Genomic DNA, 14,913 nt, shown 5'->3' with positions numbered 1-14,913 from the left:
GCCTTTTGGGGGGGGCGGCGCAGGCGCAGCGGCGGCGGCGGCGGGGGCGGGGGGCCATGGCGGCGGCGGCGGCGCCGCTGCCCCCGGCGGCGCGGGCGCCCCCTGGCGGTGTGGCGGGGCGGGCGGCGGCGGCTCCGGGGGCGGCGGCGGAGCCGGGGGAGGCGGCCCGGGCCGAGGGCGCCGAGGGGCTGTTCGTGGTGCTGGGAGCCGGGCTGGCCGCCGCCAGCCACCCGCTGCTTTACGTCAAGCTGCTCGTCCAGGTCCGGGGCTACCGGGGGTGGTCGTGGGGGCGCACGGGGAGCCCATGTATAACGGGGGATCGGGACCCCGATATAATGAAGGGAGGGAGACCTCTGTGCGCTGGGGACCACTGTAAATACAGCCCCTCCTCCCTTATAACGGGACACGGTGGGGGCACCTGTATGACGGGGGGGCACCCCGATATAAGGAGGCAGCGAGGACCCCCATGCGGTGGGAACCCCTGTATATAACAGGGGATGAGGTCACCCTGTGTAACGGGGGTCCCTATACAACCGGGAGGATGAGGGCAGGTATCAAACGGGGACCCCTGCGTAGCAGGGAATAGGAAACCCTGTATAATGGAGGGATGAGGACCCCTCTGCAGCGGGGGGTCCTTTATAGCAGGGGCATCGGGACCCCCTCCTATGACAAGGGATGGGGATACCCTGTAGAGTGGGGGCCCCTATAAAATGGGAGGGATGAGGATACCCTCTGCAATGGGGACTCCTGTATAAGGAGGGATGGGAAACCCCTATAGAATGGGTATCCCGAGAACCCCTCTGTAAGAGGGACCCCCATAAAATGGGAGGGTTGAGGACCCCCTGTACCCTAGGGACCCCATATGTTGGGGAAGGGACTGCCCATGTCATGGCACCCCCATGTATCTGAGGGTGATGGGGGGGGACGTGGCCCTTCGGCAGCTCCCGGGACACTGAGGTCACGGCTGTGTGGCCCAGGGGCTTTGGGAATGCCGGGACAGGGGCAGGGACCTGCTCACGGGGTTTCTCTTGCAGGTCGGGCACGAGCCGCTACCTCCAACCGTTGGAAGAAATGTGCTGGGAAGGAAAGTCCTGTACCTGCCCGGCTTCTTCACCTACGGTAAGCAGATGTCCCTCCCTGCCAGAGCAAGGTCCTGCCCAAAAATGGGGCTGGGAGCTGCCGGGTAGACCAAGGCGACCTCCAGCAGCACTCCCACATCCCCTCGGGATCATCCCGAGGCTGCAGTGAGACCTAAACCACTACAACTAGTTGCAAGGCCGTCAGATTTACCTTGGGGACAAGGAGGTGGTGGCCCCAGTGTTGGTACTGCGTCCCCTTTCCGTGGCACGCTGCTCTGGGTTTGCACTGTAGTGGAGGGGGCGGTTGGGGTTTAGGTAGCGTAAGTTTGTTGGTGGAGGGTTTTGTGGTAGAGATAGCAAAGCGCCTTTCTTCACTACAAAACAGCCCTGCAATAACTTGGCCCCTTGCCCTGCTCATTTGTGTTCTAGATGGAGCCCTAAAGGGAGAGAAATACCAAGAAAAGGGAAGGTAGTATGTTTAGAGAGAAAAAAAAAGTACTATTTTTCTCTCTTTGTGGGTGGAGCAGCACGGGAGAGGCGGGTGAATACTCTGTGACCTTGGGGGTTGCTTTCACAGGGGGTTTGCTGTGGGGAAGGGGGGCGCACAGTCCTGAGAGCCAAGTTGGGCCGATCCCAAAATCAGACAGCGGTACCCATAGGGTTGGGGGGGACCCAGCCCAGGAGCAGTATGAAAGCACTGCAAACCCATCCTGGGACATGCGGGGCTGGAAACGCTCTGGTGCTGCCCTTTGGAAGATGCATTTTCCAAATATATTTGCCATGTTGGGTGATGGAGATGTGCAGAGCCTTCCTGTCTTCACTTGGGACAGCAGAGGATGGGGGTCAGGAGCAGTCGGTACCCACAAGCACATAGTGGGTTGTATTCCACCATGTTGCATCAGGGAGAACTTGGATCTGTTGGCTTTTTTTTTGCCTGGAGACCTGAGGAAGTTTGACTGGGAGAAGGTGGTGGGGCAGGAACTGAACCTGGGTTTGCGAGATCCGTATTGACCCCGAGTCCCTCCCCGGGGCGGAGGGAGGAGGTGACACCACACACCACATGAGATGATCCCTCCCTACCCTGGTTCAGTCCAAACTGCCTTGTAGCCCTTTCAGGTGAGCAAAACAATCAAAAGACAAGAAGTAGCCCAGAATACTGGAGCTATCCTTCCAGATTAGACATGACAGAGAATACTTAAGGATTCTTTGCATCCTCTGTGAAGTTTATTTAGGACTGTTATAATAAATCACTTAAGGTGGGACAGCAGAGCGGCTGCTGTGCTGTGCTGAGCTCCAGCGTGGTTTCAGCTGAACACCGGAGGTGTTTGGGGTGCTTTCCATGAGTTGGCCAGTTCCCGACTGACGGCAGCCTGGTGTTTTCTTACCCAGCCAGACACATTGTGGAAGTGGATGGGAAAAGAGGCCTCTTCCGCGGTCTTACTCCTCGCCTCATCTCAAGCACTTTATCAACCATCACCAGGGGGAGCGTGAAGAAGGTAAAGGTCAGCTTCTCTCTCCATAAATCAGCTTGCTGGGTTGGCTGGTGCTACTGCAGCAGAGCCAGGGAGGCTGCATGTGCCTGCACCCAGCCACGACTGCGCATGGAGGAATAAAGTGCACATCCCTCTCCATCTCCTAAGGGCTCGGAATAGTCCTCCAGGACAGAAGGAGATCAGTGCCCATATCCCTAAAGCTTGTTTTTTAAACAATTTTAATTTAATTTGAACAACCACTTGCCTTTTATCTTTTGTAAGCAGTTTCATGACCCCTCTCTTCCCCTGTTTTACTTTCCATCCTTCCTTATGTTCATTCTTGCCCGTTTTTCTTCTCCTCCTATCTAGAGCACAACTGCTCATGGTTTCCTCCTGTCCTCAGACATCGAGGGTTTGTGGGTCAGCATCTCCATCAGTTTTGACCATATGTTTCTTCTTTCTCCGCTCAGGCCTTTCCACTGGAAGACATGGAGCACGTTTCTAACAAGGATGATGTGAAGACCTCCCTTAGAAAAGTGGTGAAAGAGGTGAGAAGTGGATATTACGTGGAGAGTAAAGGAAGCTTAAACTGTGGGATGTGGGTGAAATTACTTAGAGAGAAGCTCTGGGTGAAATGGCTGTGGTATTTAGCAGCCATTCTGTGTCCAGCTATGAAATATTTCGTAGGAATAGAGGTTTACCACAAACAACAGATTGCAAAAGACAGACCCGAAATGGGTGTCACTACATTAGGGGAAAGGGCCTGATCTCTGGAGGTGGACCAGCACAGCTTTTCATACAGGTGTGGTTTTTTTCTCCCCTTCCCAGACATCTCATGAGATGATGATGCAGTGTGTGTCCCGGGTTGTCTCACATCCACTGCATGGTGAGTCTTGTCTCTCTGCCTGGCACCCCTCTCTGGACCAAGGATCACCCCAAACCCCCGTTTACTCGATGCGCTTCTCTATCATAAATGGCTTCGTATGAAACCGCAGAACAGATGTGGGTCTGAGTTGTTGCTTAGGGAGGCTGACGCTTGGGTTGGCCTTCGGGGACTAACCCAGCCGAGGGGCAAGGTGCTCTCTTCCCTTTCATCCAAGAGCTCCGGAGATCCTTTTGGGCTTAGGGCCAGAAGTCCTTCCCATCACTTACAGGCTAGGGGAGCACACTGGTTTCTAATGAGTCTTGCAGTAATGAGGACCACCAAGAAGAGCTGGAGGTGATGCGAGTTGAGGGAAGGGAGGGCAGAAGGGTCAGGTTGCATTTTCCTTCACATCCATTGCAACCCACACTGGATTTGTTTCTTTGTCAGCCCTGTGTTTCTTTCTTCCTAGTGATCTCTATGCGCTGTATGGTCCAGTTTGTAGGCCGGGAAGTCAAATACAGGTGAGTGGCTGCAGCTCTGAAGGGTTTGGGCACACAGAAGCCCGAGTCGAGGAGTCAGCGGTGCCAGATGTTCCCCTGCAGTGGGGGTATGGCAACCCAGGAGGTTTGGGAGACCGAAAAATGAATCTGAGCTGTGGTTAGAGGGTGGATGAGTAGGGGGTGAAGGGATGTGGGGAGACTGGGCTCTGTCCCTGTTCTGCCTTGTGCCTCTGGGGATTTTGGTGGCTGTAATGCACCTTGCTGATCACACAGTGAGTCTCCTGCCTTTTTGCTTTAGGTGTTAGTAGAAAGGAAAGTCAACAGGGAGGCAGAGTAGGTAATACGAAGCGTTGCTGCAGCCCCGCTAGTCTGCAACATTTTTCCAAGCCTTTTCCAGTAATACCTGCCTCTCTGCAGGGCAAAATGACATGTACAGCCACCTGAAAGCACGCTAGACACGACTGCACCTAACCCACAACTGCCAGCACGAGCTCCTAGGGGCAGGACAGGGTTCTTGGGCTGAGAATCGGCCTAATCAAAGCACATTATGTGCCATGGTGGCGGCACATGTACCCACTCACACAAAGCCAAGCGGAGCTCTTCTAGCTTCAGCATTTAAACAGTTGTCAGCAAGTTGAGTGTTGTCCCAGGCATTGTTGCAGACTGGCAGAGTGCAGACATGACCCTCCTTAAGGGGTTGAGGAGAAGGAGCAGAGTGGAGCTGCCTGCTGCATTGCTGGCACGGTGGCTTGGTGGGGACACTGCTGTGGCTGGTGGCTGCAGATTGCATGCGAAGCTGTGCTGGACAGAGGCAGAGCGACCCTTGCACACTTACAGCTCTTTTCCTTTCTTGGCAGCGGTGTGTTCAGCGCCATTGGCAGGATATTTAAAGAAGAAGGGATCCTGGGATTCTTTGTGTACGTGAGTTGTTGTTTAAATACTTTCTCCCGTAGTCCGAAGGCACCAATGGCTCTCCTGGCTGCTCTGCTGACCTCAGTTAGAGTCATGCTGAGCTCCCCCCATCTGAAACCTTCTCTGACCCTTGGACTCTCACATCAGATTTAATCTGTGCCTTTGACAACGCTCCAGTTTGACCATTAAGTTTACCCAAGATCTTATCTTCAATCAAACCTTCAGAGCCCAGAAAAAACCCTTTATTTTTTCTTACCTTTCTTTTTCCCTTGATGCTTCTTTGTGTTTCAGTGAAAGGCCATTTAAAGCATTTGTTTGTGCAACAGGCACCAAGATCAAGTGCAACAATGGGACCCCTTGTTGAAATAAAAGCCAGGGCCTGGGTAAGAAGCAACATTCCTCTGAAGAGCACCGTGGGTGCTTGTAATGAGCAGGTGGTTCGTGCTGGCAGCAGGTTTGCCTGTATGGCAGGACTGTGATGCTGCCCGGCTCAGCGGCGTCACTGCCTGGACCCAGAAGGAGCTGAAAAGGCACTTCCAGCCGCTTACGAAGCATGGCAAATTGATGGCGTCGCTGAAGTGGAAGTCTAGCGGACACCTTTTTGCTTGAACCCTTAATTAACACTTCTTGCCTTTTTTTCACATCTATATAAAAGCAGAACCACCTGCTGCCTCTGCTCCTGGTGGGGAGGTAACGCACTTTATTATGTCAATAATAGTAAAGGCAGCTCCAAAATTTCAGGAGGTGTTTTCAGGCCTGATGCCTTTGGCTGTGCAATCACAAAAATTTGGGCCTCCAGATGAAACATGAATGCATCAGGAAGAGGCAAGCAATCACTGGGGGTCTCACCCTGTCCTTCCCCAGAGGGAAAGGGCCAGGGATCTGCCGAGACCCAATCAGTTGGGTGTCACTGCATCTTCCTTTTGCAGCCTACAGCTTCTCTGCTGAGCTGTGCAGCCCCAAATCTCCTCCATTAAATACAGGTTCCTCTGGGATGTTCCCTGTGCATGGGGCACGGCCGGAGCATGCTGCCCGTCAGCCCTCCCTCTCCTCCACCTCCCGAGGAAATAACGTGAAAGGAGCCACCGCATTCCCTTCCTCCACATAAAATAAACACTGTTGGTAGCCTAATTAAACTTAATAGTTCACAGGAAAGGCTTTAACACAACCCAAAATGTCTCAGGAGGGCTCTGAACTTACACGTGCTCTACAACCCTGCTAGGAAATCACACTGCTGTGAGAGGAACACAAACTGCATCTGTAGGACCAAACTGCTGCTTTTCTGCTCTCAGCCCTCCTAATGCAACCTAAACACATCCACTCCCTTAAAATCATTGCGGTGCACTTATTTCTCATGGCCTTATAACCTCTACACAGCAGTAACAGCAGCATATGCTTGCTCTGGGTGTGTGCCTGGCTGGAGATAAAGACTTTTCAGGGGATGGACTTATCTCACTTCCCCTCATATCTGCAGCAGTCTCCTGCCTGCCAGCACTCCAGAAAGATGTTTCTGGGGCTCCGAAACTGCTGCACGTGGTCAGCTTGATGATGGCTTGTCCCAGCCCTGCTGTGCACTGGGGTCTCTCCTGTTGGGTCACATCACGGGCTTCACCATCTGCCTGCTGCTGTTTCAGCTTTTAATGTTTTGTCATCTTCTAAAAATATTCCTAGTCCAGATCTCCTTGGACATCTCACCAGGCATGAGAGCTGTAGCACAAATGAATTTGGATTTTTTTTGGTCCTCTTCTGCAGTACCCTCAAACCCCTAGTCTCCAGTCATCCCATAAACTCAGGCGCAGCATTTGTCGTTACTTTGATGACAAGAGAGGGAGGTATGGTATCCTTATTGCAAATGGAACAAATGAACCGATTCTCTGTCAGCAGATGAGGTTTTACTTACATGGCTGCCATGGCCCAGTCCTCTGTGCCTGGACTTTATTAAGCCTCTGTTGTATCTGCAGCAGCTCAGGAGTCTGCTTCAGACTTGACTTTGAGTTAAAGAACGGATTTTTTTACAAAGGCTGTATGCTAAATGCAAAGCAGACCATCTCTTTGGGACCAGAGAGCTTTGATTTCTTTGTACTATCTGTTTCTCTCGTATCACATCTTTTAAGCCAGCGGATCTTCTACTGAAGACTTCTGCTATGCCTAGCCCCTGAGACCTTGGCTGCATCTCCAGAGCTGCCAGGGCCTTGACAATACACAGGTTGTCTCCAAAAAGTATAAACCCTAACTCAAGCAAGCAAAGCAGGCTGGATCAGAGCATGCAGTCCCAATTGCTGCCCTGCTGCTGCAGCAGCGACCACAGCAGGAAAGTGAACGGGTTCCCTGTTCCAAAGAGGCAGTGTTGTGTTTGGGAAGAAACCAATGACTTGGACTAGTGTGCTTGGAGGTGGCTCTTTTCAGCCCAGCAAACACTTGGTGTGGCTCTCAACAGGCTCATTTTCAGAAGAACTGTCTGAACACATCTGCTGGTGAAACAGGCAGGTTTGAATCACACCTGGATCATTTTGCAGTGGAACAACTGCACAGCCAAAGCAGGAGGCCCTGCGCTCGATGCTTACGCTGGTACAACAGATGCTGCTGAAGCACTGACAAAGTTGGAAGCCCCTCTGAAACGATTTGTTAATGCTTTAGTGCCATTAACTGCAGAAGCTAGGGGTGGTCATGCTGCTGGGTGCTCCGGCCCACGTGTTGATCAGAGCCATAAGCCAAAGCAGCACATCACCCCCTGTCCTCATTCTGCCAGGTGGCAGCAGGGACTGGGAAAATCAGAGGGACTGGAGTGCTGCCCCCAGTTAATCCCACTTTGCAGTAGAGCAGGTTTTGCAGGAACAACCCCCCTCATTTTAATTTCTAAAAGGAGGGAGCTTCCACAAAGAGATAAACTTCTTATTCTGCATCCAGAAGAGCATCTGCAGAACGAGCTTAACAGAAGTCCACTTCATCAGTCTTGCCTCGGTTTTAGACCAGGAGTTGGGCCAAGAAAGGATTTGGGGTAGAACAGGGGGACTTGGCTGAGTCAGATCCCAAACTTCCTACTCTAGAGCATCCCCCGACTAGAGGAGCTGGCAGCACACGTAGGACCATGTTTGAAGGCCAGGAGAGCTCTTCCTGAAATCTCCCCTTTTCCCTTCAGTTTCTTCCAAAGTAAAGATGCATTTTGTGGAGTGGCGTTCCTCTGTGCTGGTGGAGGGAGGGCAGGGCACCTCAGAAGGCAGCTCTGGGACCCTTCTGTACCTCACGCCCCTCTTTTTGCCATTGCAGCGGTTTAGTCCCTCGCATCCTGGGGGATGTTATCTTCCTCTGGTGCTGCAACCTCTTGGCTCACTTCATCAACACCTACGCGGTGGACGATAATGTGAGTGGAAGTGCCCAATGGAGGGTTTGGGGGGCCCATACCAAGCACCTGCAGTTGCGAGGAGTTAATGGGTGGTTAATGGCTAATTTAATATAAATAGACACTGGGCTTTGGATAAAACACTGTAAAAGTGCTAAAGACGCAGCGTCTGCTCAGGGCTGTGGTTCAGCTGCAGTTCAGGGGATCAGGTTTGATAGCAAATGTCTTCCCCGATTCTCAACTGGGATGCAGTGTGGTTACTGTTGCTTTCTGCCCTATTCCCCTGCCCCACACCCATCGTCTCAGGCTCAGAGGGATGTCATGTAGTGACAGTGACAGCCTGGTCTCATCCGCCTCATCCACAACCCCTTTGGTTTCTCTCTCCAGTTCAGCCAGGCATCGGTGATCCGGAGCTACACAAAATTCGTGATGGGGGTACGTAGGCAACTGCCACGTCATTTCTCCTCTTCCTGCCATCTGTGGGGCGAGAGCTCGTGGTCTGGGGACAAAGGCTGGTCTGTACTTTATATCCAAAGATGAGGATAACTTTGCTAACATGCAAAAGCTGGAAATAGCTTTTTTTGTCATAATGAACATTAGAGAGGCTATGGGTTTTCTGTGCTTTCAGATCGCTGTGAGCATGCTGACGTACCCGTTCCTTCTCGTGGGAGATCTCATGGCAGTGAACAACTGTGGGTATGTCCGTCACACTGAGATCTAAGGCTTTCCCTTCCTTTCTTCCAGCCCCTTGTTGTCTGAATCCTCTGCTAACGATCGTAAAGCTTTCATATAGAACCGTAAACTATATGGCACCTCACAGAGTTGGCTCGTTTCCTGTCCCAGGTTGCTTATAATTTTAGACCAGAGGGCACAGACAAGAGCAGCATAAAAGCTCAAGCGGAGAGAAATAGGGAGAGTCACGGTGGTGTGGTCCAATCTGAACTAGACCGGAGGCAGCAGGGATCAAAGGGACCGTCCTGGCTCCGGGGAGCGGCACGAGGGAAAGCAAAGCTCTTAAATGCAGCGATGAGTGCAGACAGGAGCAGGACCAAGCTTGCTTTCCCAATCCCACTGCTGCAAGAAGTCTTCTGCATTCATGCTTATGGGAAGGGGACTGGATCCAAGCCGCTGGTGTAGTGTTTTCATGATATCTGCTGGCTCTTGAAGGTGTAGATGCAGCATATAGTCCCGGGCTCTTAATGTATCCAGGTAATGCTCCTTGTTTGTACACTCCAGGGGTAATTAAATTACATGATCTGTTGCATTGTAAATAATGAGCTGGTCATTTGGCCTTCAGCCCAGTGCAGACACTGTTTCTGTGTCCTTGCTTACACTTACTGCTGCTCTTGTGTTACCTGTCTGGATAATGTGACATCTGTACAGACCGTCTCAGCTATTTCTTGTTGCCATGCAGGTTGCGTGCCGGCCTCCCTCCCTACGCTCCTGCGTTTACATCCTGGATCCATTGCTGGAGGTATCTCAGTGCTCAGGTGAGGGAGTGGGGCACGCACAGGGCTTTGGGCTCACTCTGCTCCTTCCCGAGGTCTCCAGCGCTGCCCCAAAAGTGCCTATGCTGCATCCTTGACATGCTCTGTAACCCGTTTCCAGCCCTCCAGTTCCAGCACTGGTACCAGGCATGGCAGTACTGGTCTGCCCGTTACATGCCCCAAGCTTGCAGCCTGCGAACTTTTAGCCAATGCATTGCACACAGCAAAGCAAGGTGGCTCTGCCACTCTCCATCAGTCATCCCTGGGGGAAATGCCCAACTCCAGCGCCCATGGGGCTGAAGCCCTACTTTCTTCTCTGTAGCAACCCAGGGTGCTCAGGCCTGGCAGCCCTGCAAAGGGCACGAGTCAGTCCCTCCTAAACCAGCTGCAATTCCCCAGCCAGGTCTCAGCATGGCTGCCCTGACTGTGCTCTCTCTGCTCCTCAGGGGCAGCTGTTCCGCGGCTCCAGCCTGCTCTTCCGCAGAGCGCCCATGCCAGCTGCCTGCTTCCCCATCGACTGACTCCTCGGCAGGGAGCGGTGATGAACTCGGACTCCTCAAGAAACCCTAAGCTTGTTTCGATACGTGTATATTTTTTCTTTTCGATTCGAAGTCCATGGTGCCAGAACAAGACACCTCTCCAGCAAGGCCAGCAACAAGTTGGCTTCTGAAGATCTGGCTTCAGGCTCCAGCTGGACCAAAGCTCCATCCTCATGGCTGTCTCAACCGGGACGTGTAGCAGAGAGCGCAGAAGGGTATTGTCTTGTCTCTTTGGTCCACGCTGTAGCTCTGGAGTCACTGGGGAAGTCTGGGAAACCAGAAAATGTCCAGGTACTAAACGAGCCAGCCCAGAGATGCAGGGACAAAAGACTGCTTTGTTCTGCCTGAGCTGAGAAGCAACAAGAGATCCAAGGTCGCCTTGCTGGGAAGGCTATGCTGGCTGACCAGCCTCCTGCTTCATCTCTTCTGGAGAGGGCAAACGTTTGCATGGCAGGTGGCTCATCCTGGGTGAGATCAGTCCTGCGACCCATATTTAAGGTTTTGAGAGTACCTGAACACTAGGGAGCACACCACTTCCCATGGGCATGAAAGGGAAATTATAGTATCAAAACAGAAAAGGGAAACACGAGTCCCACTACAGAGAACAGCACAGTCCCAAAGAGACAGGTACGGCTCGGCTCCAGGGCAGTGCTAGGACTTGGACATGGAGAGAGCACTTGGGGAGGTATGTGAGCTGCAGATGGTAACGGCTTTGGGAAGGCTTTTTGCAGCGGGACAGGCTGTATTTAGGATACACCCAACAGAGCTGCTGGGTGTAACCTGGGCAGGCAGCCTGTACACATTTCTCAGGGGAGATGGGTCCTGGGTTGAACTGGGACAACTGCATCGCACAAGCATCTCCCAGCCAGCAGGACCACAAGCCCTGCCAGGCTCCTGCCAAACCTGAGCATCGCCACTTCACTGCTGGATGCGGAGCCAGGCTTGCAGCGCTGCGCTGCTGCGTGGCAGCATCCTGCTAATAGCTACACACAGGAGGGTTCACCTTGTAGGAGGGGCACTCAGTCCGTTGCTGTCTGGAATAAAGGAATAAACCTTGAGCTAGCCAAAGGCTCACGAGGCATTAGGGTCAAGAGCTCCTTGTGCACACGGGAGCACAACTGGCCCTTGTGTAGCAGGGCTTACCGGTGGCAGCAGGGCAGGATTTATCCTCGGCTCCCAAGATGAGGTTTTTTTTGCACCAGTCTGTGCTGTTGTGGCAGCCAGGCAGATTTCCCCCATTTTGGTTCCCCCACGAAGCAGTCATTTGCACAGAGGTGTTGCTGCACTCCCTGGGAAGGGGTTTTGGGGTCCTTGAGCAGGTTCCCATGTGCTGCTGCAGGAGCAGCTGGGGTCGCATCTCATCCTGGTCGACTGGGGACCCCGACCTGCCATTGCACAGGGGTTTTCCTCCCATCAGACGGGTTTGATCCACACCTCCCAGCCAGGGCTTGTGGGACAGTGCTGGTACTCACTGGGACCGGCGGTTCCCACCCAGCTCCGTTCGGTGTTGTGAAGTCTGTCCTGTCTGTCCTCCCTTCCTCCCATACAGTTAATGTTACATTAGCAGAAGTTAAATAATGCATGGCCCTGTTCCCTAACACCAGAGATTACTTCAAAGAGGATTTAACTATGCTCCAAAATACAGCTATAAAACAACTCTTGGGTGTTTCTTTTTTTAAAAAGTGTTAATTTTTTCTGCATAACGGGCTTCCTCACTCAGGGAAGGTTTTAGTTAAAGACAGGCACTTCCTTTAGTTTCTTCCCCAAAGCAGGGGCTACACCAGCTGTTACAAACTCAGATTCCCTCTGATCTTCCTCACCTCCATGGAAGGTCGGCAGGTTTAGGCTGAGCAAACTGCATTGGGTGCACCTGGAGTGAGGGTGGAGGCAGCAGTGGGCTTGGCTGCTTGAAACAATATACATGAAAGTAGGTATTTGGAGTTAAAACTGACCCTGAGCTCTTCTGGAAGGGATGATGGAGACCCTTTGCTGCTGTCGGGTGGGCTCAGCCACTCTATCCTCCCCTGCATGGCTCGCAGGATCCTTAGTCAGTGGCCTTTTATCACATTAGCTGGTTTCTTGCCTTACCCCAACACCAGGCATTACATCTCCCAGATCACACAATGCCTGCGCAGGAACATGTGCCTTTACCCTCAAAATTAAGGCCACCTTCTGCTGGTCACATGCCTGTAAAACCTCCTACACCCTGTGTGCAGCCTGGCTGCAGCCACTGCAATGAAAAGTGCTATTTCCTTTCCTTTGAGGAATTTACCTAAATCTGCACCAGAGCAAGCATCCTGCCAGCAATTTCTGCCCAGTTCACTGGGAGCCACAAACTTTGTTGGAAACGCAACACTTGAATATAGTTTTTGGTCAATTTAAATGAAAACCAGGTTTCAAAGCTTTCAGTGCACTGCCTAACCTTGAAGCAGGGGCTGCCAATCATAGGATGATTAAATATTTCCTTACCTCCTCCTATTTCTAACCCTGGTTCTTCTTATCCTATGCTGCATTTGAGGTGTTCCACCATGGGGACAATGTCTACACCAGGAACAGGCAAGGAGACAAACCAAACCCTGGCTGGGCACCCCCCCTCCCTTAAACTGCTGCTCCATTAGCGGGTGCTCAGCCCCGCAGCTGGTGCTCCTGTAGCACAGCTGATGGGGACAGAGCCCAGCACCCGCAGGAGAGGGGATCTGGGGTGAAACCTGCGGTCGGGAGAACAAATAAAGGGATGTAGGGGGAGGTTTGGGTCCGGCGCCTGGGATGGAGCCAGGAATTTCTCCCCCACACAGCCCCAGCACTCCCCTATCTGCCCAGGAAACAAACTTAGGTGTAAATATTGACTCTCTCCTGCACAAAACTGGGATGGGTGGAGATGGCTGTGGTTCCGTGCCCGTGCGGTTTATCAGCCCTCAGTGGAAAACAGAGATTGCCGGGACTTTGGCCTCATCTGCTCCCAGCTGCCGGGGGGAGAAGGGAGGCAGCGGCTGCAGCCGGGAGAGGGAAACTCAGGTCAAGGCTGCCCTGACTCTCTGCAGGGCCCGGATGCTCGGGTCTGGCAGGATTTGGGGAGCAACGAGGTGCTGGTGAAGCCCTTGTGCCCAGGGAAAGTCCAGCTGGGCTTGGACCAATTGCATCATCCTTCCCTTTCTCCCTGCAGAGCCGTCCTGCTAAGGACCCTTCTGTTAAAACCAAACCCCCGCCCGGCTGTGCCGCTCTCCCCGCTGCGGAGCCAGGAGGAAAGCAGCCCAGCAAACCTCTCGCAAATGACTGTACGGTGCCCGTCACCCTGGTGTCTGGCTGCCAGACCCCCCCCCAGCCAGCCCTCGCCAGTCCCGGCGGCAATGGAGGGGCCCCGCACGAGGAAGTGCCCCTGCGGCACAGCTGCCCTCGATAAGGCTGTTTGCGCCGTTCTCCTGCAGCGCCGAGCTCCAAGTAGGCAAATAATTATTTAAAAAATGTATATGTAAAATAATAACCCTCGTGAAGGAGATCCTGCCGCCGGGAAGGTGGGACTGGCTGGTGCCAGGAAATTCTCCGGGTGGGGACTTGGACTGGACCCAGGTGCTGGCGGCACGGTGGCTCTGGACCCGTCCCCTGTCTTTGCGCAGCCCCGTCCTTGCTGGGAGCGGGGTGGCCCCGTCCCCCGTGATGGCCTTCGCCCGAAGCGGGAGGTTACGGAGGAGTCGGGTCCTGCTGGATTCACCCCGCCTTGGACAAGGGAAATCCCAGCTGGAAACAAGGAGAAAAGGCCGCAAAGGGCACGGCGGGAAAGCTCGGCGCGGTGGCCTGACCTGCCACGCTGGCGGGTGGCGGCTCCGTCCATCACTCGCGGCTTGTAAAGGGAGGGGAAGAGCTGCTTTCCGCGCTCCCCCTTGCCTGATGCGGGCCCTTTTTTGGGGAGAACTCCCTCAAATCCCCCCAAGCTGAGCCACCCCGTCCCCTCCTGGGGATGGCAGTGCTCCTGGGGGGAGCCGGCGGCGTTTTATCCCACCCCGAGGAGACCCCAGGCCTTGGAGGAAAGAGGTGGCGGCACAGGCCGGCCGGGGTCGGCCGAGATGCCTTTCGCCACGGCCGCCATGGCCCCCTCACACCTCCCTCGGCACTCGCACGGCACCGGGCCCCCCCGTCCCAGGGGAGAAGCAGGAGGCCTGGCGAGCCGGGGAAGGGGGGAAAAGTCTCCCCAGCTCTTGATTTGGCTTCTCTCCCCTTGCTGCGACCTGATGGCCGGGCCGGCGTGGCGAGGGTCCGCATCGCTGCTGCAGCAGCCGTTGTCCGAGGCGCCGTCCCTTGCTGAAAACGTGTTAATTCTCTAATCTTTAGGAATGGAGTCTCTCCCTTAAAAGCCGCCTGCGCTCTGCGGCCGGGTGGCGCGGCTCTTGTCAGGCTGCCAGAGGAGGCCGGAGCAGCGTCACATGCTGCAAAGTTTTACAAGGCGAGCGAGCCGTCTGGGGAGAGGGACGGGAGAGGGGACAGACGCACGCACGCACTCGGACGCGCACACGGAGAAACCTCCTCCGGGCTCCCTCCGGCTCTGATCCCAACGTTTATTATTTTTTTTTTTTCTCTCCCTTTTTTTTTTTTTGGAAGAACAAAGACTTTGGGGTGGGTTGGCGCGTTTGTTTTTCCGGGGTTGGTGTCGGTGGATGGGGGGGGGGAAGGAGGCTGGAGGCGGAGGGGGGAGACTGCGGCTTGAATGCGAGAAAGTCCCAAATT

The 14,913-nt window shown here is 53.9% G+C and overlaps 1 protein-coding gene across 1 annotated transcript; it reads left to right on the top strand.

Moving 5' to 3' along the window:
• Positions 1–56: 56 nt before the first annotated feature.
• MTCH1 (mitochondrial carrier 1) lies at positions 57–11,851 on the top strand. Its single transcript, XM_052814492.1, has 12 exons — positions 57–260; positions 1,035–1,119; positions 2,469–2,575; positions 3,022–3,099; positions 3,380–3,437; positions 3,886–3,937; positions 4,774–4,833; positions 8,096–8,189; positions 8,556–8,603; positions 8,797–8,864; positions 9,583–9,658; positions 10,102–11,851. The coding sequence occupies exons 1-12, from the start codon at positions 57–59 to the stop codon at positions 10,174–10,176; spliced, it is 1,005 nt and encodes a 334-aa protein (XP_052670452.1). The 3' UTR covers positions 10,177–11,851.
• The last annotated feature ends 3,062 nt before the right edge of the window (positions 11,852–14,913 follow it).

The sequence above is a fragment of the Harpia harpyja genome, chromosome 19, assembly GCF_026419915.1.
Source record: "Harpia harpyja isolate bHarHar1 chromosome 19, bHarHar1 primary haplotype, whole genome shotgun sequence".
NCBI classification, from domain to species: domain Eukaryota; kingdom Metazoa; phylum Chordata; class Aves; order Accipitriformes; family Accipitridae; genus Harpia; species Harpia harpyja.
The sequence above is the reverse complement of the archived record's forward strand: the minus strand, read 5'-3'. Positions and strand labels throughout refer to the sequence as shown.